General features: G+C 40.3%; 3 protein-coding genes across 4 annotated transcripts; 1 reads left to right on the top strand and 2 right to left on the bottom strand.

Moving 5' to 3' along the window:
- Window positions 1-201: 201 nt before the first annotated feature.
- Window positions 202-7,991, bottom strand: LOC111233204 (transcription factor E2F3-like). 2 transcript variants are annotated; one of them, XM_022760965.1, is made up of 7 exons: window positions 7,712-7,991; window positions 6,126-6,236; window positions 5,016-5,256; window positions 4,693-4,824; window positions 3,932-4,046; window positions 3,635-3,821; window positions 202-3,350 (listed from the first exon to the last, which is right to left on the bottom strand). In XM_022760965.1, the coding sequence occupies exons 2-7, from the start codon at window positions 6,154-6,156 to the stop codon at window positions 3,073-3,075; spliced, it is 984 nt and encodes a 327-aa protein (XP_022616686.1). In that variant the 5' UTR covers window positions 6,157-6,236; window positions 7,712-7,991; the 3' UTR covers window positions 202-3,072. The 2 variants fall into 2 exon arrangements, with proteins under 2 accessions (XP_022616686.1, XP_022616685.1); XM_022760964.1 differs by lacking the exon at window positions 7,712-7,991 and adding an exon at window positions 6,649-6,746.
- Window positions 7,992-8,365: 374 nt separating this feature from the next.
- srfbp1 (serum response factor binding protein 1) lies at window positions 8,366-11,340 on the bottom strand. Its single transcript, XM_022760923.1, has 3 exons — window positions 11,257-11,340; window positions 10,312-10,764; window positions 8,366-10,148 (listed from the first exon to the last, which is right to left on the bottom strand). Exons 2-3 carry the CDS (start codon window positions 10,762-10,764, stop codon window positions 8,877-8,879), a joined length of 1,725 nt encoding a protein of 574 aa, XP_022616644.1. The 5' UTR covers window positions 11,257-11,340; the 3' UTR covers window positions 8,366-8,876.
- Window positions 11,341-11,446: 106 nt separating this feature from the next.
- On the top strand, window positions 11,447-24,088 carry LOC111233165 (macoilin-1-like). The gene is made up of 11 exons (XM_022760922.1): window positions 11,447-11,632; window positions 12,651-12,792; window positions 13,165-13,291; window positions 13,468-13,591; window positions 13,747-13,925; window positions 15,367-15,910; window positions 16,178-16,336; window positions 18,146-18,328; window positions 18,466-18,586; window positions 18,713-18,887; window positions 21,143-24,088. Exons 1-11 carry the CDS (start codon window positions 11,553-11,555, stop codon window positions 21,343-21,345), a joined length of 2,037 nt encoding a protein of 678 aa, XP_022616643.1. The 5' UTR covers window positions 11,447-11,552; the 3' UTR covers window positions 21,346-24,088.
- The last annotated feature ends 123 nt before the right edge of the window (window positions 24,089-24,211 follow it).

Genomic DNA, 24,211 nt, shown 5'->3' with positions numbered 1-24,211 from the left:
TTTATCGCTGCTCTTCAGACTGAGAAATTTCCCAATTTGAGTGACATTTGTCACAATATTCCTATTAAATAAAATAAAAAGCACAAGAAACCCCACAATCCTAGATGATATCACACAGCCAATCAAAGCTGCTGAAACAATGCTGGATAAACTTTGTTACCACACACATTTTATTCATTTAAAAACAAACAAACAGCTTAATGTAGAAGGTATCTGTACCTCAAAGAGATGAAGCAGGGTCAGTGATAACTGGTCCATCAGTATTTCAATCCTGAGGTCAGTGTAGCACGGTCAAATAATACATTAATACTGCGATGTGAGAGCAGTGGAAAATCTATCTTAATGTAAAAAATATGTAGATAAACACTCACACTGCATCTGTAACTTCACAACACCTTAGACAAGGGGAGGGACTATTCATGATTTCCCAAATGGATTAAAAGCAAGTCATTACCTCAAAAACTTGAACATATAAAAACTATAAAATGCCTTTGTGGGTAATTGGTAAAAAAAAAAAAAAGAAGAAGAATAATTTGCATGGATTTACAAGTCAGAGAAATGATCAAAGCACTATGGGAGTGAGTAACAGTAAGCAAACATGTAACAATATAATCGGGCATATCTCCATTTATTTTAGTTTGACACAGTAACTGAGAAACTGAGTTACATAAAAGCCATTTAGCCGTCAAGGTCTCCAAGTACAAACATGGATAACGGCATGACTTTGGTGCATAGTACAAGTGACACGGACTGGTTGTAAAATGAGGAAAAATCTAAGGTTAAAAAATACATCATAACAAGTCTACAGCGGAGCATTGTGTGTGTAAATGATCAAAACTGTCATGTATTGGTTTTCATAGTAATATTACTCCGAGCTATGTATAGTTCACAACCTCCATCTGTCTGGACAGACTACTCTGGTGTGTGGGTAAAAGAAAAGACCATAGTGGAGCAGAAGAAGCTATTCTTCAACCAGCTTTGATTTCAACAGCTGTTAGCCCTTTAATGCCCTTTCATAGTGGCTTAGATCTTACCAATGCTGATGACTGCAAACATGGCAGTAGGGTACCACCTAACAATTATTTTCATTATGGATTAATTTTTTTTTTTAACAAAATCTTCATTATTTTTAGAAGCTGGAACCAGCAAATATTTGACATTTTTGCTTAAATAAATTTAAAAAAATCAAGTTTCAAATTAATTTTCTGTTCATGATTTCAGCTCTACACCTCAGGTTTGGCCGTGTATGAACTTGGTTTTAATGATAGATGCTAAGAAAAGCAACCTTGTCATTTCTGACAATTCATTAATAAAAGCTTTTCTGACACTGACTAGACCCTAGTATTTTAGATTCTGTCCAAACTCTACACAGCACTCAATCTTCTGCCAACATAAGAGACGCTCGAGCAGACATGTGAGGGTTCAGTATCGAAATGAGTCGCTCCATTCATCAACAGGAGCCTTTTCACTCTCCAAGGTTGATGGCAGGCAGCCGGTTACATTTCCACACCCTTATTATACCTACCTAATTTGACACCATGAGAGCTGTATTCACCTGACATGGATTCTAACACTTTATATTTCTCTGCAATCAGGTTTTACTATGGAAAAGCTAAAGGTTTCTCAAGCAAGTCAATGCCTCTGGTGGTTCCTTGTGTCATCATTAGACAATTTCATGCCTCCAAACAGCAAAAAAGGTGAAGACAGGCTGCACTGAAACCTGAGCTAATCACTTGATGAGATGTTTGACATCAGTGAATTGAAGAGGTGTAAGATTTTTCACTGATAGGAGGAGTGTTGCATGTTCTGGACAAAGCACTGCTATCAGTTTGGGAACTTGAAAGGAATAAAATCAACCTTTGGGAAACATCATAAACATTTTGAGTGAATCAGCCTTTAATATAGAAAATTGCACCTCTAGTAGAATTTCCTAGAGTCCTGAGAAAACTGTGAAGCCAAAAGTCAGACAGAGACTGAGCTATGATGTAATTTCACTTGCACACCGGACAGGAACACACCAAACCAATACCTTAATATATGAAAACTGGTGTCAGCAATGACTTTACTGATCCTCATTAGTACAGTTTGTTAGTGTCATAAAATTCAGTGTATCCAATACCGGTTACATAATTCATGCCGAGCCACCAACTCAGTTTTTAGTGCTACAGCAATCGTGCGCATCATGTTATCTTAGATAAAAAATATTCCAATGCTGTGAGGTATACAGATTTTTAATTCGGGATCTCTGGCATCAGATTGGCGCTAGGTATCTGCAGATACCCTGAGTTGAGGTATGATGAGAAAATAACAGATCAGTGATCCCTAAGTTGAGGAAACACAAGGCATGTAGGTTCATTTCCATATCAGTGCAAGGTGATGAGGGACCAACCCTCTGAAATGAGGCACAGATGTGATTTTGTGTTAGCATCTTCAGTGGCTGAGTGACAATGGCACTCAGGCACAAAACCAGGAGTTAGCAAAAAAACCACAGCATTATTAAACATACAGTTGTAGTGTGCACAAACACCATCCACAGTTGTACCTTTGCCAGAAGTCCAACATAAGCAGCAAAGTCTCCGGGGTGGTTTTGGGCCAGCTTTAAATGCAGAAAACATCAGCTAAACAGTGTTTAAATCTTCCAAATGTGTCGTGAAAGTTCCTTTGTGTTCACGATACAAACTATGACCAATGGTGTCTTTCAGGACCATCACCTCATGGCAAACACTGGTGGGTCAAAAATAAGTCCTGTGCTCTGACAGCACAGATTGGACTTCAAAAAGAACAGATTAAAGCTCTGAAACAAAGTGTTTCGTCTGACCACATGAATGTCAGGCCATGTCCAAAATACCGAAGTATATGGTTATTCCAACAACCTGCCAATGTGATATTTTGGGGTTACATCCTCCTTCAGACACCCGTGTGTCAGTAAATCCCAGCCACATTGTCCAAGATAGGTAAATGGAATTCTATTAAAAAGCAGCGCTTCATTCTTTTATTTGAAATCCCCATGATATCCTGTTTGTGTGATAATATCCATTCCCTCCTAAATGATAGAATTTCCAAAATGGCTGTTCAGAGGGGGGGCATATCCAGGGGCAATTGGTCCAGGTCAACAGAAAAGAGGTCAGTGATGCCCTCATCCTCAGCCAGGCTCAGGAGGTAGTCCTCCCCATCAAGAGAGACAGCCAGGGGTGGAGTGAGGGTGACAAAACTCTGTTGGTCTTCAGAGGAGGGTTGGAGGGAGGTGGGAATGGGTGAGACGGGGGTAACAGTAACTGGTGATGAATGTTGTGTTGGATCAGACCGCAGGGTGTAGATAGTATTGATTCCAGAAGTATTGTTAGCATCGTCTAGAAAGGTAATGGGAGTGTGGATAAGGAGACATGGGGTAAGGAGTGTGGATAAGGAGACATGGGGTGGGGAAGAAACATGAGCAATGAAGGTTCAAAAACCCAAAGAAAAGTTGAGCCAGCAATCTAACGGTAGGCTTGGAAATAAGTACATTATCTTATAAGGTTCCTGTATGTATCCAACGCTCATGGATAGTTGCCACATTCTCTGTGGCAATAAAACACCCCTTTACATTAGTAGCCCGTCTGAAACAGACCATGGGACTTTAAAGTGTACGACTCACCTTTGACAGACACTTGGACGAAGGACGAGTAAGGCGAGAGGGGGACGGAGTCTTTCCCATTGGTGGGCGAGTTTAAGTGGCTATCATTGGCCACAGAGGCATCTGTGGCTTCCATAGGGATGGGATCATCAGAGCAGACGAACACCTCAATGGGTCCCTGGGTGCTGCTGAGGTGGACTTGGAGGCTCTAAACATAGGGCAAGTAGACAACTGTTCAGAGATGATTTAAGAAAATTACTAACAGTAAAAACTTCTAGAAAGCAGTTTCTTGAGAGGCTGCTGTGTAGAGAGAGGTACCTCCTCTGGATGTGGGACCTCCAGTTTTGTCTCGGCAGGGGCTTTGATCACAATCACAGTCTGTTCTCTCAGACTGGGAATCCTCTGAACATCCTCATATGTCAAATAGGCAAATGTTCAATCCAAAAAGTCAAGGACAATAATCACCCTGGTGTTTGTGTACAGACAGGGATACACTCAATGATTTATTCCAACTACCAGTCTGTCTTTAACAGGCTGTCTAACATTAGAAATAACAAAACAGGATCGTTTGAGTATACAAAAAAATAGATTCATTTGTTTTATATCCACCACTTCTTTACACTGTGCAGAATGAAGCTAGAATGCTCAGTGGAAATGGGGGGCCTTGTAGAGCCAAAATGATTAGTCAATTATTTGATTAGTTAATCAACAGGAAAACAATCGGCAACTATTTTGTGATCTTTTTAGAAGTGGTTCACAAATTAAAAACTTGTAATCTGATGTGGTATTGAAGAGATGACGTGTGCAAGAGAATATTAAATTAGACTCTGCACGTGTAAAAACAGATGAGGGTTTGTATTTATTCATCATTGCAGATGTGCATGTTTGATACATACACAAAAAAATGTGTCTGTTCTGCTAACTGGAAGAATGGTGGACTGATAAAAGGCTTCACAAACACCTCAAACACAACATGGCTGGTAATGGAAATCTTTCTTTTCCAACACCATCTACTACCCAAAAGATAAAATCATGGCTTCCAACATGATACAGTAAATAAATTTACAGAAAAAGGATATCTCTGACTGTGATGGTCCTCACACATCTGGTGAATCTGCCGTATACAGGTTTGGATCAGCTCGTCCAGCTTCCTCTCCTCCTCAATGAGAACGCTCAGCTCTGGACCTTTCTGTACATTCACTTGACCACCCCTGAGCACGAACAATCAAGCAGCAATACAGAATAAACACCAAACGTCAATGTGAAATTTGATTATATATACACATTGAATCATTAGAATAAATATTAACCAAGACAAAAAAATCATAATGTGCATATATGCATTGTACGACAAGCTCCTTTCCGAAACACACGCCATCTACTACGATCCACTCATACTTACAACCATTCAATGTTGTTTTTAGACTTCTTTTTCACCAGGTGAATCCCCTCAAGGACGTTGGTGACATCGTAGACACGCCTCTTAGGGGCATTGAGCTCGTGAGCGACCAAGTTTAGGTCCAACACCCCATCAGAGGAGCGGTTCACCAGCTCTGCAAATCTCCGTGTCAGGAAGCCGAGTGAGGTTTCATACCGTGCCTTCTCAAGTGGGGAAGAGTATGGCATGGGAATTTGGGCAGGAGCTGGAAACATGGATAAGAATTTAGGATAGAATTTCTGATTATTTCTTTTTACATTATTTAAAGCTGTTGTTATATGTGATATTGTGGTGTGCTTATTAGGACTACAACTCTTCAAGCCATTTTTCTCTTGCCACTGGGCAAAAGAGGAAGTGGGTGGAGGGGGTGGCATGCCCCGCCTTCTCTATAATGCAATATAAACGTAACCAAGGTGGTTTCAAATTTTTAACACTATATAACATTAGACATTATTTTGTCATCATAAATTCTGTTATTTCATTTTAAACTGGATAGTGTGAGTGAGAATGTGGTGTAGTTTTGTGTAGTTTAGTTCTGTTCTATAGAATTAAGGAGAAGTTATGAAATGAATAGCAGGACCATAATTCAGCAGTCCATCAAAGTGGCCAGTGTTTCTCTTGTAATACTACTCACAACAGGAGTGAGAAAGAAACTAATGTATAGAGAAACTGGAGGTCACGTGATGAACAAAGTCAGGTTCCCCGCAAAAAGAGAGCAAAGTAAACTTACAGACTACAAGTAATTGAAAATCAATGACAAAAGTGGAGCTGGATAGTGGTGAACATAAAGAATCAAGTGAACTTTGAGCTGCTGGATTCAGTGCTAGAACACATATCAGCACACCAGGATATTAAACCAACATGTTCTTGCGATATGCAGGAAACACCACTTGTGGTCTGGTCTTGTGCCATATATTTGCTGTTTGGTTTGGTTATGCCATAATTTGACAGTAAAAAAAAAAACGCAGAGGCACATGCTGGTTTGTGGCAAGTTCTACCACTTCTCTTGCCAAGCAATGGTACATTAGTCTACTGAGAATCCATAATACAAGTCATTATGGTACAAAGTCTTACCGTTTTCTCCTGTAAGGGAAAGAGATGCCATTGACTTATTGGCTTTGATGGTCCTGCCACCATCCTGAAGGTCCTGGGGGTCGCTGACTTCCAGCTCCAGCCTTCTCTTTGCTTGAAAGAAAGACATTGTACATCTTGTTAAAAGCAAGTCCATGCCTAAATATATCTAAAACGCTTCGTAATTCAGTGTCACGCAACTAAAGTTTTTTGATTGCAATCATCTAATGGAATCCTGCAGCTCAAAGGAAAGCAAGTTGGAGTAAACTAGCTATAAATCCATTGCATTCACTTGTGACTTCATTTTCATTTAATAAGAAACGAAGTGTCCTTACGTTAAATACTGCTTCAAGTTACTATTAAGTTTGTCATTACCTGAGGGTCGAAAAAGCTAGCTTCCCTCTCCAATATGTTTAGCTAGTTGGGGCAACATCTCCCCATCCCCCTCCCATGCTGACCCAAGGCCTAAACAGAAGTTTGCTTCTGGCAGCAATGAACACAATACAACTTACGGTCATCTCCTTACCTGTGTTTCCCCACGGAAAAAGGTAAAACTTAATTGTTTAAGTGCGCTGTGCACTCGTAAACTAAAGTGCGCTGAAGTATGTCCCGACAAGGCGCGGTATGATACCTCAGCCCAAGATAAAACACACGTAAAGTTACCGGAAATACACAAATGTAACCTAAGCTTCAAGAATCCACCTTCAAAATAAAAGCATGTCATACATTAGTGTCACAATCATAGCTATAGCATTAAAATCAGACAAAGTACAATTAACTATAGTGACCAGTGCTATAATGTGTCTTTAAACATTGACACATATGTTTCCCTGGTCTGATGGTGATAGGTTGACACCTCTTACGACTGCTATAGCTTCTTATTTTATTTTAGGGAGCAATTTGTTATTTTTCACTGGCCCAATAAGTAACTAAGACATTTTCCCAACAAAAACGCATTAAATCCCACATTATGGTGGTTACCAAATCACGGTTATTATTTATAACAAGTGTTATATGTGCTTATTTATGTGTAAAGCTAACTAAACTACTAGTTTTTTTTAACTTTCCAAAGCATTAAACTACGATTGTTGTTTAAGCAAAGGCAGGAGCGTACTTTATTCCTACTCAGTTGGTTACTTTTTACTGTTTACCTTTATTTTGAAAAAGGGTTTTAGGGTTTCCGGTGCTTTGGCGGGTAACCTTTCCGTGCCTGAAGCAGCAGCTGATTTCAGCTGCATTTCGAGTTCGGTGCTAATGTCACTGAACCCTCTTGAACTAGGCTAATTTAACCAACTAAACGCAGATACCTAATGCCAAACACTGAACAAAAAATGACCCTATCAGGAGAGATAGATGGTAAAACGAATACGTACAAATGTGTTAGAGCCAAAGTGGCTATGCAACACGGATGGCGGTATGTGTAAATAAACATTCACGTCAAACTAACATTAGCTAATTACAGACAGTTAAGGGTCCTGAGCTTGCGACCACCTGATATAGCACCTTCTATGTTCTTCGTAAGTTTTCAAGTCGGCATGTTAAATACAAAATTTTGCCTCTAGTTAATACATTCACTCCTTCACGCTTACGTTTCTGCCTTGTCCCGGTAGTTGAGGGTCCACACGAACCGGACTTCTCGCTGTCAGACCAAACGCAAGCCGGGAGAAGAGCTGAGGGTCCGTGTGGTCGAGCTACTCTCGGAACATCACGCGTGATTATCGTCAGAGCCCTCCGGGTCGGCTCCTATTACTCAGACAACTTATTGTTTTTTTTACCGCTCGCACAATATCTAACGAGTCGTGGCCATCTCCATATGATTGAACCCATCTCCAATTAATCATGCACATACACATACTTTTGTGACAGAGACAAACCCCTGTCCAGATCAAATGGATGTGCTACGCGCTAGACCAGATTCCCCGGCACAGTTTTGAATCTGATTTGCATGTAAACTGCTATTGGCCAGCACTCTACGTAGAACCGTGTACGTCTGATGCAGCTACAGCCAACCAATGGCCATAGAGCTCTGTAACAAGGTGGGTTATTTTTAAATTAACAGTAGAATGTTATTATGATACTTCATGTGCTGCATTGCTGTTCTCAAATTATTCAAATAATATTTTCCGTGATGTAATTAATATATGAACATATGCTGGGAATGAATATAAGGCAACAAATTCACTACCTGTAACTATAAACTTTATATTTTTTAAACACGAAACAACATGATGAAATACCAGAAACAAGAGAAATCATTTGGTTTATGGTCTTCCTGCCATGGATACTCATGTGTATCACCATACATCAGTTTCATATAATGTGTACACTAACTACCATGATAAGAAGACATGGTTTATGTCATATTAGTGGAACTGTGCCAGTCAAAGAACTGTGTACAAGTTAAAACATTCAATAAAAAAAACATCAAACACCACTGCTTTCAATTTTTAGCGCAATTATATAGCACATCCTTACAAATGACTTGTTCCTCAATCCGTGGTAAACATACAGGTAAACATACAGCATAGCAAATCAAAATATTTTAACAACAAACTTCTATTGATGTTTTATAAAGAAATATCATGTCTTTTTAGTCACAGGGATAATACAACAGTTTACACCCTTTAAAACACTGTCACAGAACATAAGTGACAAGCTTTACATCTAACTAGTACACCAGACAGAATGGATCACCAAAAAAAAAATGTGAGTCACTCAACCAAGTATGTGCAATTACAAGCAAACAAAGTAGGATCAGTCGTCATCATCAAACTTGATTTTCTTACCCTGGAAGGCCAGGATTTGTCCTTGCTGCTCCTTTCTTTTTTTACTGGCCTCCCAGGATGGATGCAATGCCTGCTGTGTTGCCTGCTGGGAAAAGGCACCTCCACCTGTGTGAACCTTTTGCCTCATAACATCACCTCCACCTCGTCCTCGTCCTCGTCCCCTCCCTCTGCCTTCAGGGCAGGGCTTGCTGTACTTGGGCCCTGAATTTCTTTCTGTTCCTGTAACATGCTTCTGGAACTTGGATTGTTTACTAAAATCTCTGTTTAAACCACTGCCACCCATTGGTTTCTTTTGGTCCCTAAATTTATCCCCACCTCTCCCTCTGCCTGCACCTCCACCTCTACTCTGCTTAGACCCAGAGAGGGAAGTACAGAAAACAGACTGAAGCGAGGTGGCTTTAGACTTCAGCCTGGACTCCAGCTCATCAAGCTCCCTCTGGACTTTGTCTGTAGCTTTCAGCTTATCTGCAGATTCCCCTTTCACTTCAGCCCCCTTATCCACCTTTCTCTCCCCTTCTATGCTATTTGGCTTCTTCTTTTTGAATTTGCTCACTTTTCCTAAAAAGAAGTCGTCATCGCTCTCCTCTGACTGGGACGACTGCTTATGGAAACGTTCCTCTGTGCTGTCATCAAAGTATTCTTTCTCTTCCTCATCCGATGACTCTAAATCACTCTCTTCTTCATCTTGCTTTTTCTGAAGCACTGCAGGGGTGAGTTTCTTTCCTGCATCTTTACTTTGAGGTGCATTTTTCACAATGTCCTTTACTTCACTACTTTTTGTTGATGCTGTTGTTACACTCTTAGACGCTGGTATTTCTTTCTTTTGAACATCAGCCACGTCATCTGAATGAACTGCTTTACTTGTGTCCTTCTCAGGTTTAGCTAAAGTTGCATCTTCAGTGTCTTTGAGGATACAGTCTCCTTCTTCATCGTCCGACATTTCCTTAAGCTGCACTGCAATGTCCTCTTCTTCTTTCTCACTCTTTCTTTCTTCCCTTTTGTCTGGTGACTGAGGGTTTACCTTTCTAGTTTTATTTTGCACCGTTTCCTTTCCTCCCTGCTTTCCACCCTTCATCCTCTCCTCTTTGAAGGCTTCAACAGCAGCTTTGATGTTCTCGATCTTCTTGTTAAACTGAGGGTGGGTGGCGATGCGTGCTATGGCCCGATCAGAAATAGTAGACTTGGGATTTTTACACACCTGTTCAAAGTTGAGATTCTTCTGCAAGGCTGTCTTGGTCACCTGGCAAAGGCAAAATCAGTTATCCAATTAGACATTTTAACAAATGTTTCCCCATTTTAAAAGCAGTGAGTGATTTTTCCACTCATTCAAATTTATTCTGATAATATTGAGGAATAATGTATTCCAAAAATAATGACTAATCAGAAGTTATTATGAAACCTACCAGGTCTGGTGAGAGCACCTTCAAGGCATGGATCTCCTCTAGCAGTCTAGCAGCTCTTCTCTGACTCCTCTCAATTTCCATTTCTTTCCCCTTCTTCTTCTTCAGGGCACCAATCTGTCGTGTCAGCTTCCTGATGATCAAAGCTCTCACCCTCTTCACTTCCTTCCTCATCTTCACCACCTCATTGTTGAGGTTCAGGACACCAGCCTGCTCTTTAGGTTGAGCAGGCAGAGGAATATTTTTCTCAGTTTTATCTGTGGCCTCCTCTTCCTTTTCTTTATCATCTCTACTTTGTTTTTCTTCATCATCTTCCTCCCCCTCTTCTTCATCATCATCTTTGTCTCCCTCTTCAGCTTCTTCTTCTTGCTCCTCTTCCGCGATCTCTTCCTCCACCCTCCTTTTTTCTTCAGCAGATGACAACAGTTTCTCCATCTTGTCCTTATTATGTATCATCTGTTTAAACATATAGCCATCTTAGGTCAATGACTGTTCTCACGTGCCGTCATTAGCAACAACCAAAGTGTAAAATTTAAAGAAAATATATACACTCATACACACACGAGTGAAAAAGTATCATGTTTTACATGACCCAGACTACATATCACACGTGCGTGTGAATATATATTTGTCTTTAATGTCATTAATTCTCACCAAAATACATTTGTATTACACCAGAGTGCTTTATCGAAATTATACGTAATTTTATAATGTGATGTCGCAGTTGAATAAGCTTGAGAGAAAATACTTTCTGTCGAGGGAGCAAAAATATGGTTAAACATCTGACCAAGGCTGCCAAAACAAACGTGGTTGAGTAAGCATGGATAAGTTTTACCACGTAACGTTACGTGTAAATAGGTTTATTTTACGTACAATTGGCGTTAAAATAATAAACTGCCGCACATATAGTAAAATAATATATCTGTAACCAATTATTTTCACACTTACCGTCCAGAATTGAACACTAAAACTTTAAAATTGAGAGAAATGTCTCAACTCGTTGGGAGCCGCCATGTTTCGTACGCCACTGACGGCGGCGTGACGTCAGTAAACGGTAAGAGGACGCAGCGTGTCGTGAAAAGGGGAGGGCCTTCCGCGGTCTGTTTTTATTTATTTCTTTGTTTCATGTGCATAAAACAACAACAATGGTGGATAATTGAAGAAGTGTGAACATAAGGATGAGCGAATGACATTTACAGTTACCGTTACCAGACCGATATCACAAGTGAATCAACAGGGGGAGGATGAAGCGGCGCAATGCGGACTGCAGCAAACTCCGACGGCCGTTAAAACGGAACCGAATCACCGAGGGTATATATAGCAGGTACAAAAAAGGGGCTGGAGGGACGTTATTGTATAACAATGGCGCCTCTCTGCATATGTCAAGACAGGGATGCCAGCTTCTGTTACATTCATATTTGAGCATGCCGTTGTCTTGAGCTACATATTCAGCTAAATGGACATGACCGCATATTGACAAAATTATAGGCCTAACGTTACTTGTATGGCATCTCGTATGAGAATTTGTTCCGAGCTAGGTAGTTAAATTCACATTCTGGCTAAATTCAGTTGAACGGTGGAAGTGAGACTCTGTGTGCATTCAGTATGACTCATTCCGCTCATTCCGCTTAATGTAAATGTTTTCAGCTAAGAAAAATAAATAGCATGGACTTATGAGAAAAATTATTTTCTAGCTTGAAATGACAACAGCAATGTCAGGGGCGCTCGTTTCGAAGTCTGTGGTGATGCCGACGGCGGGGCTCTCACCTGTGCTTTGTCTGGCAGAGGTCTCGATTTTACCACGCCAGTGAAACAATAGCCGCCAAAGCAGTCAGGTCTAACTAGACCATGTGAAGCGCACATATCATTTCAGTAGGTTGGATATGAAAATAGAATGCCTTTTCTTACAGATTGACTGATGGCAAGACAGAAAAAAGCCAGCTGTTCTATAAGTAACATGTCTAGACATGACACTCCATACATACACTGTCGACCTCTCTCTAACCCTCTCTCACTCAGTGTGGATGTCTCTCATGAGACGTTATCTATTCCAGTTTCTTTGATAACAGAAACTCATTATTGGACTTATTGGGAATATGTAGATTTGTATACATCTTCACTGTTGAATTGGTCTTTATCTTCCTTCAAACCTTGTATGAACTTGAGATAACACTGCAAGTCACACTGCAAATGTGATTCTTATAAACACTAGACTGTTGTCTAAACCTGATGTCATGATACCATCTATAAGTCTTGTCTAGTAGCTCCTCTCTGTCACCTTCTCATGTCTCTCTTTCACATTTTCCCCCCATATTTTCTCTCTCTCTTGTCTTCTCCCACAGTACATTCCTGTACCTGAAGTTCCTCGTAGTGTGGGTGTTAGTTCTGCTGGCTGACTTTGTGCTGGAGTTCAGGTTCGAGTACCTGTGGCCCTTTTGGCTTTTCATTCGAAGTGTCTACGACTCCTTCAGATATCAGGGACTGGTAAGAGCTTGTGTGCATGACCCTACATCCAGCCCCCTTTCCACCAAACATTAATTTGCTTGTGATTATTCAGGCTTGAGGTGGTCTGGAGCACATTTGAACTGATAAACAACAGAGGTTAAATGCTATGCAGCTCCAGTCCACACAGTAAAACAAAAACAAACCTATTTCCTGTAAAAGGATGTAGCAAAGAAACACTCATATGAAATATGGGACACAGGTAGCAAAGTCAAATGTGCATAATAATGGTATTGGCGAGCAAGCAAATTATCAAGTTTTTTGCAGTACACATGTTAATGTGTGTGCACATGCTTTTATCTTAGTGCACATGTGTATATTCATGGAATATTTATTCTTTTCTTCTATACCTAGGCATTCTCTGTCTTCTTTGTATGTGTGGCGTTTACATCAGACATCATCTGCCTCCTTTTCATCCCCGTCCAATGGCTGTTTTTTGCTGCCAGCACCTACGTATGGGTCCAGTATGTCTGGCACACAGGTTAGTCCAAGTTTTCTGTGGATTCTGTTTTATCTCTTCCAGCCAAACGGCCACTTTCACCCCAAAGACTCTGTGCACAAGAAATTCATAGCTGCCAAGTTTCTTCAGCGCGAGACCTGAAAGGGCTGATTTTTTTTTTTTTACTTCTTTTCTCCTCTTTTTCTACTCCCATGCAGAAAGAGGAGTCTGTCTACCCACTGTATCGCTGTGGATCCTGTTTGTGTATATTGAAGCTGCCATACGGTTCAAAGATCTGAAGAACTTTCATGTAGACCTGTGTCGACCGTTTGCTGCTCACTGGTAAATGTCATAGTGTAGTCTTTTCTCCTTTTTCCAGCAATGCCCATGAGAGATGGAGAAAAAAAAACATGATAATATTTATATATTTATATATATTTATTGCCTAAAAATATGAGGAAACTTTATCAAAAGCTGTGTGTCTCTTCACCTCCCAGTATCGGCTATCCAGTGGTGACTCTGGGCTTCGGCTTTAAGAGCTATGTGAGCTATAAGATGCGACTGAGGAAACAGAAGGAAGTGCAAAAGGAGAATGAATTCTACATGCAGCTTCTACAGCAGGCTTTACCACCAGAGCAACAGATGCTGCAAAGACAAGAGAGAGAGGCAGAGGAGGGTGAGACACACACACAAACACCCAGGAATCACAACATTTATTACTGTTCTTATAGCACATTTAACACTGCAAATATTCTGCAGGCTGGAGAAGCAGTAATGACTAGAAATGATCATACCAAAAGCAAAGATACTCATAGACAAGGATTTACTGGGTTAATTAATTAATTGAGTGGACACATTTATCCAGAGCCACACAATCTGTTTTCTCAGCATTGACATTGTGTGAAATTTGTTTTTATTTGTAAAATATATTATAGCTAAGTTTTTCAAAATAATTAATCATTTTAAGGGTGTATTCTCACTCCTGTAGTTGAGTTCATTTGGTCCAAACCAAAAGAAGAAAATCTACTTTGTGGCCTTTTGTGTTCACATTTGCATTTACAAATGAATCAAGAGCTGTAAACATGAAGTCAGTCATCTGGACTGATATGTAACTATTGATTAGACAGTTAAAGCAACTGTCACCCTGCATCATCAAAATGTAGAAATGAAACTGCATTGACTTGTAGTGAGACATGCTGCACTTTACCACTTTTTCATGTGTTTATTTATCTTCTCATGTGTTTACGAAAAGCTTACAAAGAAATAACAGATTATGAGAATTATTAGTCCAGGCTGCAAATAGGCTTCATTTGCCTTTTAGACAGGAATGTTATGAGGTTGTTGTTGGTTTGTTGCCGCTACTTTTTTTTATTGAAGAACTGCAACTAATTATTATTTTCTCAATTAATCATTTAGTCTATGAAATGTTACAAGAATAGTGAAACGTTGCCATTCACCATTGCCCAGAAGCCATGGGGTTGTTACCATTTGTTATTCTGTACAGTCCAAAATCTAGAGATATTCAACTTCCTGTTATGTACAGTGTAACAAAGAAATCAGGAAATGGTGAAAAAACAGTTTGGCATTTTAGCTTAACTGACTCAATTAATCAGTTATCAAAATAGATTACACAGTTCACAGCAGTTGGATTTTATGGTGGTTTAGTGTTAGATCATAAATCATATACACAAACCTGTGGTTGTCACTTTAAGCCAGACTCCCAGTTTCATGCAGTCTCAATCCAGTTGTTTAGTTTTAACTGAGTTGGATTGAAAGCTTCCATACAAGCCTTTAACAAATAGAATCAAACAAGTAAAGATGCCAGTGATCATTTCAGCCAAACAACCAACAGGTTAGGTGTCAAGGCACCCTGAAATAAGTTTTTGTGTACATTTTGTAGTTAATATACAGTAGGAAAGTGTTCCTGGCTCAGTCTGCTGTCATGAGGCTGTTCCTGTATTTTGTCTGGGATTTTCTGTGTTTTGTACCAGTCACAAAGGCCATGGTTCAGTCTCTGTTTATGGTCAAATATGTTTCCACTTGGCTTTGGAATTTTGTTAATTCTGTCCAGTATGTTTTCGTTCACTAATGCTACTAATGTGCTCGCTCTCTTCCAGCTGCTTTAGCTAAAGGGATCTCAGAGGTAGAAGCTTCAGTAATATCCCAAAACGGAGCACCGCCTGGAAAGAAAAGCACCTCAGTCCCATTACCAGAACTGGAGTACCGGGAAAAAGGGAAGGACAGTGCTGCGAAAGAGCGCGAGGGCAAAAAACAAAACACAATTGGAATCAATAACAACAGTATTATACATGCACTGGACTCCAAACTACAGGAGACAGAGTATATTGAGAACTACGTCGGGGCAAAGAGACTGAACAACGACCTGGCAGGAGAAAACACACATGCCGACACCAATACACACTCTACTTCAAAAGAGGAAATGGGGGGTGCGGGGAAGAACTATAAAAATGCCAGCGGAGGCGGGGGCAGCATTTCCAATTCATCTCCACGGAATCACAGTTCTACAAACGGCAGCGTGCCGCCGGGTTCCTCGACCAGTAAGAATGAGAAGAAGCAGAAGGGGGCAGGGAAGAGTCAGAAGGATCCGGTGGAGAACTGCATTCCAAACAACCAGCTGGGCAAGCCAGATGCTCTAGTACGGTAAGACTCACACTGACATACTGTTAACACCCATCCTCACTGTACCCATCCTTACTGTACATCTTGTTGCTGGTGCTTAGAGTTGATGATGCACTTCATAGTCAACATTTGCAACCATCCAACAACAGTTTCATTGTGCACACAGTAATGAAATACTTGTTTCTATGTGGAATAGTTAAAGGAGACATGTTTGCCTCTGTTGCTGTGGCTTCGTTTGGCTTTGGCCAGTCAGTGTTATCATGGCCCTCTCTTCTTCTTGCCTTAAAGGCTGGAGCAGGATGTGAAACGACTGAAGGCAGATCTTCAGGCCAACAGGCAGTTGGAGTCAGAGCTGCGGAGTCAGCTTTCCTCTCTGAGCAGCCAGGACCGCAGCCTCCGCTCTGAACTGGGCCAGCTCCGCCAGGACAACGAGCTGCTACAGAACAAGTAGGTGCATGTACAGTCTGCTCACTGAGTATACTTACCAGAGCTCTCACACAATGAATGTGGTTTTCTTTGAGATCCTGCCGCACATAATGAAAAGACTGGACATCATTCTTTGAAAATAACAAAGGGCCACGTAGATTTAGGAAGCTACAGTAGCTGGTTAGTGAAGGGCCATGTGATGGTCCGTGATGCAGGGCTGGGCAATCTTCTCCTTAGGTCCTCCTATAATCATGGTGCTGTGTTAATTACAGACCAAAAGCCCAAAGCTATATATCAAATTAAAAAGCAAAGAATCTGAAATGAAATTTAAGAATTATCCACAACAGAATCAGATCTGTAGGAATATTCAGTACTTACAGAAAATGTTCTTAAATGACTCTTTGCAGACAGTTATGTTTCCAGTCTCATTCAGAGGGAAGTACTTTAGTGTCAGATCCCTCATTTTGTGAGTGGCATCCTGTTTCTTGTGGAATAAAGCACTTGGTTTAGCTTAACTGGTTAGACAGTGTAGACGCCTGACAAACCTGTCCTGAGTTGTGTTTACAAGCAATGGAGGGAACTTTTCCCTGACCACTATAACATGCTTTTTCTGGTTGATTTGCTGACAGCTGTAGTTACTGGTGGTGACGGCAAATGTTGTTTGATAGCACATAGTACAATTGTTGTTTTAATAAAAAAAAAACTCAGGCTTTTTCCATCCTTCTCTGAGCAACCATGATCTGATTTTATGCTGCACACATCTTGAGTCTGCAAACAGCAGCGCACAGTGAAAGGAGTTGGTTACCTGGCTGAGAAGTTGGAGGTGTGCAGCCTGTCACCTGCAGCTCTTCATCAAACAGCTCACTGTAGTTTCTCCTTCTTGTTCCATTACTCCCTGAAATATTAAAAACTGGTCTGCTGTCAAAATATACTGAAAATAATTTCATCAGCTTCTGTTCAAGAAGAGCGCTGACGTTTTCTGCTGTAAAGCCATCGACTGTATGTGTGAAACGCAAACCTGCAATCCCTTGACAATAAACATTACAGGGGGGTCAAGTGCTGTTTAATTTTGTGTTTGACTGTCAGAGGCACAAATGATACCCACTGGCAAAACTATGAACTCTGGTATTATAAATGCATTAAACTGGAAATTGGACTGTTTAGATGAAAGTTGGGTAAGAGAGACGCCAGTGATTTATAATTGCACTCCTGTGAAGTTCAGGAATTTACAAGCAACAGATTTAATACACAGTATTCAAAATTGAAGCAGTAAAAGCCAAGAAACTGCAACCTTTAGTTTTTAGTATGGGTCAAGCTACAAAGCCAGATCCTACATTTCCCAGAATGCAACTGTCAAACTCGAAGTTCTCAGGCTGTCTGTTAAAAATCTGTAGTCTCTGAGCAGAGCTGACCATGATGAGGGGCGTTTTCTTCTCAGATATTAGAAAGTGTTTCCATGAGCTCCGCGTGACCTGTGTGTTTAAAATGATACCCCTTTGAAATATGAACAACTAACTGACATGAAGGAGCTTACATATTTCACTATAGCATAAAAATCCTGTATTGTACCAAAACAAGGTCAGTTGGAGACACTGTCTGGGTGACATGGATGTCTGCACCAAGTTTTGTACCATCCAGTAGATGTTGAGATATTTCACATAATAAGTGCAAACTTTGACCAGCTGGTGGCACTAGAGATAGATTTCGGGGATCACCTAAGTAATATGATGGCAACAACCAGGTTCAAAAGTTCAAAAGTACTCAACATTTCATTTCCCATGTTCCTCTAATGATCCAACCTGCTTGACTATTTCCTTCCTCACACTTCAGGCTCCACAGTGCCGTCCAGGCCAAGCAGAAGGACAAGCAGACCATCTCGCAGCTGGAGAAGAGGCTAAAGGCCGAGCAGGAGGCTCGGGCCCTGGCTGAGAAACAGCTGGCTGAGGAGAGGAAGAGGAAGAAGATGGAGGAGGCCACTGCTGCCAGAGCTGTAGCATTAGCCGCTGCCACAAGGTACTAATTAGAGGATTATTAGGAAGTTTACCTCTGAACCAAGGAGATCAGAGAATGTCAGTACATGAGCAAAAGATCAGCCCTTGTTCCCTCTGTCTGTTGACTCTTGGACCTTTTCGCCTTCTTCTGTTCAACAGAGTGGAGTCCACCGACTCTCTTCGAGTTCGTATCAGAGAGCTGGAGACGGAGTGCAAGAAGCTCAGCATGGACATGAAACTTAAGGAGGAGCAGATTAGGGATCTGGAGGGCAAGTGTCAGGTAAGACTGAATATCACAACTACTTTTTTATTAACATAATGCTTCATGTCAGCAAATCTTTACTTACTAGGTCAGTAAAGAGATTCTGTAAATGCTGTGAATGTAATGATATGCTGTCACGTTCAGGAGCTGCGGAAGTATAAAGAGAATGAGAAGGACACAGAGGTGTTGATGTCAGCACTGTCAGCCATGCAGGAAAAGACCCAGCACCTGGAGAACAGCCTCAGCGCTGAGACCAGGATCAAACTGGACCTCTTCTCTGCACTGGGGGACGCCAAGAGGCAGCTGGAGATAGCACAAGGTAGACACTGACTGTGGGGATGCAATGATACACTCATGTCATTGTCAGTCACTTTCAATACATCATCGTTCTCCATATTAAATAGATGCTTGAGAGTCTGTCTTTGGTTCAGAACTCTAGACTGGATGTCTAAACGTAGCCTAACACAAAAATGACGAGAGTGTTGTTAAAGAAGAAACATGTGAGTGATTTGCAGCCCACATTCTCGTATAGTCAAGATAGCAGTGTTTCCCTTACACTGATTTATTTGTGGCTGCCCAGCACAATATCAACATTGACCACCACATATTGATTTTCTATTTATTTTTTTTTCTATTTCAAATGGCCAGAATTTTATTTCACTGTAGAGCTAAGTGCAGCACGTTGATTTGCTCAGCCCCTCCCTGCCCTGCTCTCTCTCTCACAAACACATGGGCGACGGACCCCTCCTCTCCGTGCACACTCTGAATCAAAACATGATCATGTCCTCTGAAGCTGAATGTTTGCTACTTCAGTTTACATGAATATTGAAGAGGCACAGAGTTAGTTCGTACCAGAGGTATTAGTAAAACAGAGTACCTACACACTTAAGAAAAACACAGTCTGACCAGTGTGATTAGCCATCCAGTTAATTTGTTTAGAATATTTCCAGGCGTCAAGCAGTGATACTGTGGCAGCTGAGGCAGCCAGAGAGGGTGAGGAAGGGAGAGCTGTAGTTACTGAAGAGAGAGGTGTAGGAGAGGAGGACAGTAGCCAACATGCTGCTGTGGGAGAGCCAGAAGCAACAGGTGAGACTGACAGCAAGCACAGAGATAGATTTAGGTTAGCATCAACCTTTAAAATATACATAGCTATTAGACAATTAAATATGAAATTACCAAAAGTGAACAACGTAGCAGTGACTAAAACCAGACCAAACCGCTAAACCTACATTTGTAACCTAATCCGTCTGGGTACAAATATCTGACCTTGTACTGTAATCTAATGCCTAATGTTATTTACTGTTTTACTGAAAATAGAATCAGCAAAACGTAGCCATTACCACTGCCCCAATTACAACACTGTTTCTAACTATTTGACAACTTGCCTGCAACATCATTCAGTGTTTTTTCTAATCTATTCATGTAACATTCTGGTTGCTTTCTGTGCCAAAGCCCCATGGCATCTATACAACTGTCAATATAAAAACAAAACAAAAGCTGTGGAGATATAAAATGTTAATAATAAGAACTCCAGGTAAAACAAACTTGTACTTGTGTCCAACAGGTAAATTCAAGCGAGCTAGAGAGTGAACAAAGAGAGGGAGTGGCAGTAGTGATTACAAGAGAGCAGGGTCTGTGCAGATAAATACACCACCACATACTTGTAGTGGGTCTGACAGGGTGATGACTGACAGGGATTACTGTTGTATCAGTCTTCCCTCTTATTCCCAAATAAGAGGGTCTCCTGCTTTTCTTTGTCGTGTATGATTGTAAACTCAATATTTTGGGGTATTTGGACTTTATGTCGAACAAAACAAGACATTTGAAGACGTCACATTCGGCTTTGCAAAGTTTTTATTTGCATATTTCATAGACTAATCAAAGATAATAATTGTCAGATTAACGGACAGTGAAAATAATTGTGAGTCACAGTGGGGTATTGTAGTGTTTTGCTCATAATGTTGAGATCACAGCAGCAGGTGTCAGTAATAACATTAATGATGGCTCTGTACTCGTCTATTGACCCAGTCAGTCATTACAGTGACAGTGAGCTATGTCACACAATACCAGGAAATGAAGCAGGTAAAATTGAATTTAGACATCATTATTAATTTTATTAATTATACTTGTGCTTTTCCAACTGTGACATCATAAATAGGCTTCAGTGAGAAAGACATATTGGCTGTATATCAGGTTATAGCACGAGGTCTTTTACATGGCAGACATTTGAGCTTGTCATAGCAGGAAAAGCACAGGTGAAACCAATCTCCCTAACGACACCTCAGTTATATTAGGTGTCTCTTTGAGGCATGACAGTGAGTTGTTGTTAATGTTATTAATTACACCTGTACGTTCTCTGCTGTATGTCAGACATCTGCTATCAAGAAGCTCGATTATGGCAGGGCAGTGTAGCAGTCAGTTAATATTATTATAAATTTTCTATAAAAAGTACCATTAATCATGATAAAGCAACACCTCTACAGCTGTCGAGGATTCAGTTTGAAAGGGCACAAATGTCCCCTCTCCTCTTAATGCTGTGGTGATAACATCTACGTTTTCCTCCGTCTCATCCAGGCCAGATCCACCACAGAGAGCAGGAGATCGCAGAGCTGAAGCAGAAGATAGCAGAGGTGATGGCGGTGATGCCGAGCCTGTCCTACTCGTCAGACGGCAGCAACCTCAGCCCCGTCACCCCGCACTACTCTTCCAAGTTCATGGACAATAGTCCCTCCTCCCTGGACCCCAACGCCTCAGTCTACCAGCCCCTCAAAAAGTGACTCTGACACCTACACTGTTTGTCAGACAGAACTTTTTTTCTCTTTCTTTATTTCAGTGAAGCTCTCAGCTCTGGTTTATGTTTTTTTGAGTTTACCAGCCCCTGACAGTTTTGCACTCAGACACACACACACACGCACATACATACACAGTGCACACAACCCCTCCATACATATATGTACTTGGGTCCTTTTTTTGGTTCTATTATTAGAACTATTATTTTGAAGGGGTTGTGTACAGTAGGATTTTTTTGTTGTTGCTGTTGAGTTTTGGGATTTAGCCATTAGACAGCGGGATCTGTTTGAAGGGGGAGAAAGGAACACACAATTTGTTGGCCAAACGTCTACTTAAGAGCCATGATGCATCACTTCATGTCAGTCTTCTTTTGGTGTACAGTATAAATCCCCCCCACAGCCATATTTTCTTCTATAGTTAACTGACACCCAGACTTTTAATTTGAAAAAAAAAAACAATTGGCTTTCATGATGGTTTATATGAAGGCAGAAGATGTGTTTTCTGTTCAGATGTGAATTTGAAACTCACCTGTAAAGTAAAGCCCCTGTGAGAGATACATGAATGTAAAACTATTCATGTTTTGATATCGCCATTAACTTAAATCAGTGATGATTTGTTTTGTAATGTTTCAGTTCAGTTACGACGATGTACATTTCTTCTAAGATAGTGATATTGAGCAGGTAAACGTTTGCTGTGTTCCTCAGATATTACAAATACAATTTGTTCCCTTAATGCTGGAACAGTGGATTCTCCAGGATTATCAGTAAGTGGATGAAGCAGATGTAGTTTTGTCCTTTAAAAAAAAAAATGCTACTGATATATTCGACCTGGCACTGCCAAAAATGTTACATTATTGTTCACCTGTTTGCTGGAGACACCTTTTCCCCTCCCTCTGGACCAAATTAGAACCTGTTAGGCCATATTGTTCACTGGATTTAATGATGTCGAGGTAACCAGTGGTTACCATTATTTGCAGATTTTACAGTGCCTTGCAGTTCCTCTTTTTCAGATGCAGAAACCACATACTTTGCAATCCTGGGATCTAAAAAGCATCAACCTTCAAAACCCTCTCTTTGTCTCTCTCTGGCTCCGACTCGCCTGGTTCTCATTTGTTCGAGTCAAAGATTTCTCACAGCCTGAACATTTCAATTCAGTATTCAAAGGCTAAAACAATTAAGTGTCACTTCAGACACATCCAATCGTTTCGCAGCTAATTGACCTCAATATTACAGATTTTAAATGGAAGACATAACTCTGGACATGGCACAGTACATGTCATTTCATAGTGACGCAGTCTTGGTATGCCAGACACCAACCATACTGATTGTCTGTTATCATGCCGTAGAGTTGGCATTTAGTTGTTTACAACAATGTACATTAACTTACTGAGGAATGTTTTCTTTTGTTATCTCATTTCAGTTCTGAAGTGCCAAGTGTTGATGTTGGGTTTCCATCCATACTTTGATCGATGTAGCTAGCATAATGTTTGCAGAAGAGTGCTGTTATTTTTTGTCATTTAGAACATATTCGGATGGTGTTGTGTTTACAAGGTTCTGGGCTGATCATGACGACGCAGCAGGTGGTCAGTTGAACTGATTGTGTTATTCACACATTTATTTATTTGTTACAGAATTTTTATTGACAGGCACCTCCTTGATATTTCCCATCATATTGAGTTGATTTCCTATATTTTCTACCAGGAAGGATTCAGTGAATGTGTTGTGTTGGGAAAAGGTTACCCCTGAACCATTTGACCATGTTGTGCTGTCATGTTGCCTACCTGGGGAAAAAAAAAGTATTTCTTGTGGATCGCTCTGGCGTTGTGAATTGAGTTCTCAAGTTGCTTTTAGAAGTTTGTGTAGAAGGAAGAGAAGGTTTAAAAAAAAAAAAAAAAGTGCTTTGTTTTATCTTTTCATTGTTCCACCATGTTTATTTTCTTTACTCAAAGTGATGGTGGCTGTGTCTCACTTTTTGCTTTGACCATCACTATTAAAGAAAGTCTTGCTGGTGGCAATGCAAGCTGTTCAGTCTCTGTGTGTGTCACCATCTTTGTGTCAAGTTTGACTTTTTCTGGTTCGACCAAGGGGCCAAACTTTTTACCCAGAAGTGACCAAGAGATGGTGACGGTGTGGTACATGGAAACTGGGATGACAAAACAACAAAACATATTCTAACTGACTTTCTTTCTTTCTTTTTTTTATTATTATTATTTCATTTTGTTCATTTTACAACAAACAAGTTTACAATGCTATATTGAGATGTGTCAATGCCAGCAGTTCACAAAAGGTATTTAGTTTGTAAACAAACTTTTCTATTTTAATTTTCATATTTTCTCATTGTTAGTACAAAATACAGGAACAAGATCCACTCATTTACTTTTGTGTTTGGAAACACTGAAGCCACAGAGCTGCTTTGCTATGTAGGTTTTGTGTCTGTGATGCAATGGACTGACATATATGTTAGGTCAATATTTTCAGCTACTCAATTCCAGGAAGATAACACATTACAAGCCCTCTTTACAAAAAAGGTATGGTATCAGAATACAAACATACATTCATACAAATTAAAATCAGAAAATACTTTTCTCTCCTTAAGTCGATGATAGCACTTTCATAGCAAACACAACCTCTACAACCATTTTGCATTTCATGTGTAAGGAAATTTCTGAAATAACCCACAAAAAGGACTGAAACACATGCTACTAACAAACTGATATAACTACAGTTTTAAAACACTCTAGCAGTTATTTTTCAAAAAATAAAAGTTAAACTTTGAAATAACATAATGTCTCATATGTGTATAAAAAGAAACCCATCTTTAAGTTGTGATAAAACACCTATACTAATATGATAT

This window comes from Seriola dumerili, unplaced genomic scaffold (assembly GCF_002260705.1).
Source record: "Seriola dumerili isolate Sdu_G_001 unplaced genomic scaffold, Sdu_1.0 BDQW01000378.1, whole genome shotgun sequence".
NCBI classification, from domain to species: Eukaryota; Metazoa; Chordata; class Actinopteri; order Carangiformes; family Carangidae; genus Seriola; species Seriola dumerili.
This window is presented reverse-complemented; position numbering and strand designations above follow the sequence as displayed.

Coding starts and splice junctions, on each gene's coding strand:
- LOC111233204 (XM_022760965.1), bottom strand. CDS start 6,156: ATGGCATCTCTTTCCCTTACAGGAGAAAACG. Junction 4,825..5,015: donor AAAAACAACATTGAATGGTT/GTAAGTATGAGT, acceptor GTTCGTGCTCAG/GGGTGGTCAAGTGAATGTAC. Junction 3,822..3,931: donor AGGTCCCACATCCAGAGGAG/GTACCTCTCTCT, acceptor CCCTATGTTTAG/AGCCTCCAAGTCCACCTCAG.
- srfbp1 (XM_022760923.1), bottom strand. CDS start 10,764: ATGATACATAATAAGGACAAGATGGAGAAACTGTTGTCATCTGCTGAA. Junction 10,149..10,311: donor AGGTGCTCTCACCAGACCTG/GTAGGTTTCATA, acceptor TGCCTTTGCCAG/GTGACCAAGACAGCCTTGCA.
- LOC111233165 (XM_022760922.1), top strand. CDS start 11,553: ATGAAGCGGCGCAATGCGGACTGCAGCAAACTCCGACGGCCGTTAAAA. Junction 12,793..13,164: donor CCTTCAGATATCAGGGACTG/GTAAGAGCTTGT, acceptor TTCTATACCTAG/GCATTCTCTGTCTTCTTTGT. Junction 13,926..15,366: donor AGAGAGAGAGGCAGAGGAGG/GTGAGACACACA, acceptor GCTCTCTTCCAG/CTGCTTTAGCTAAAGGGATC.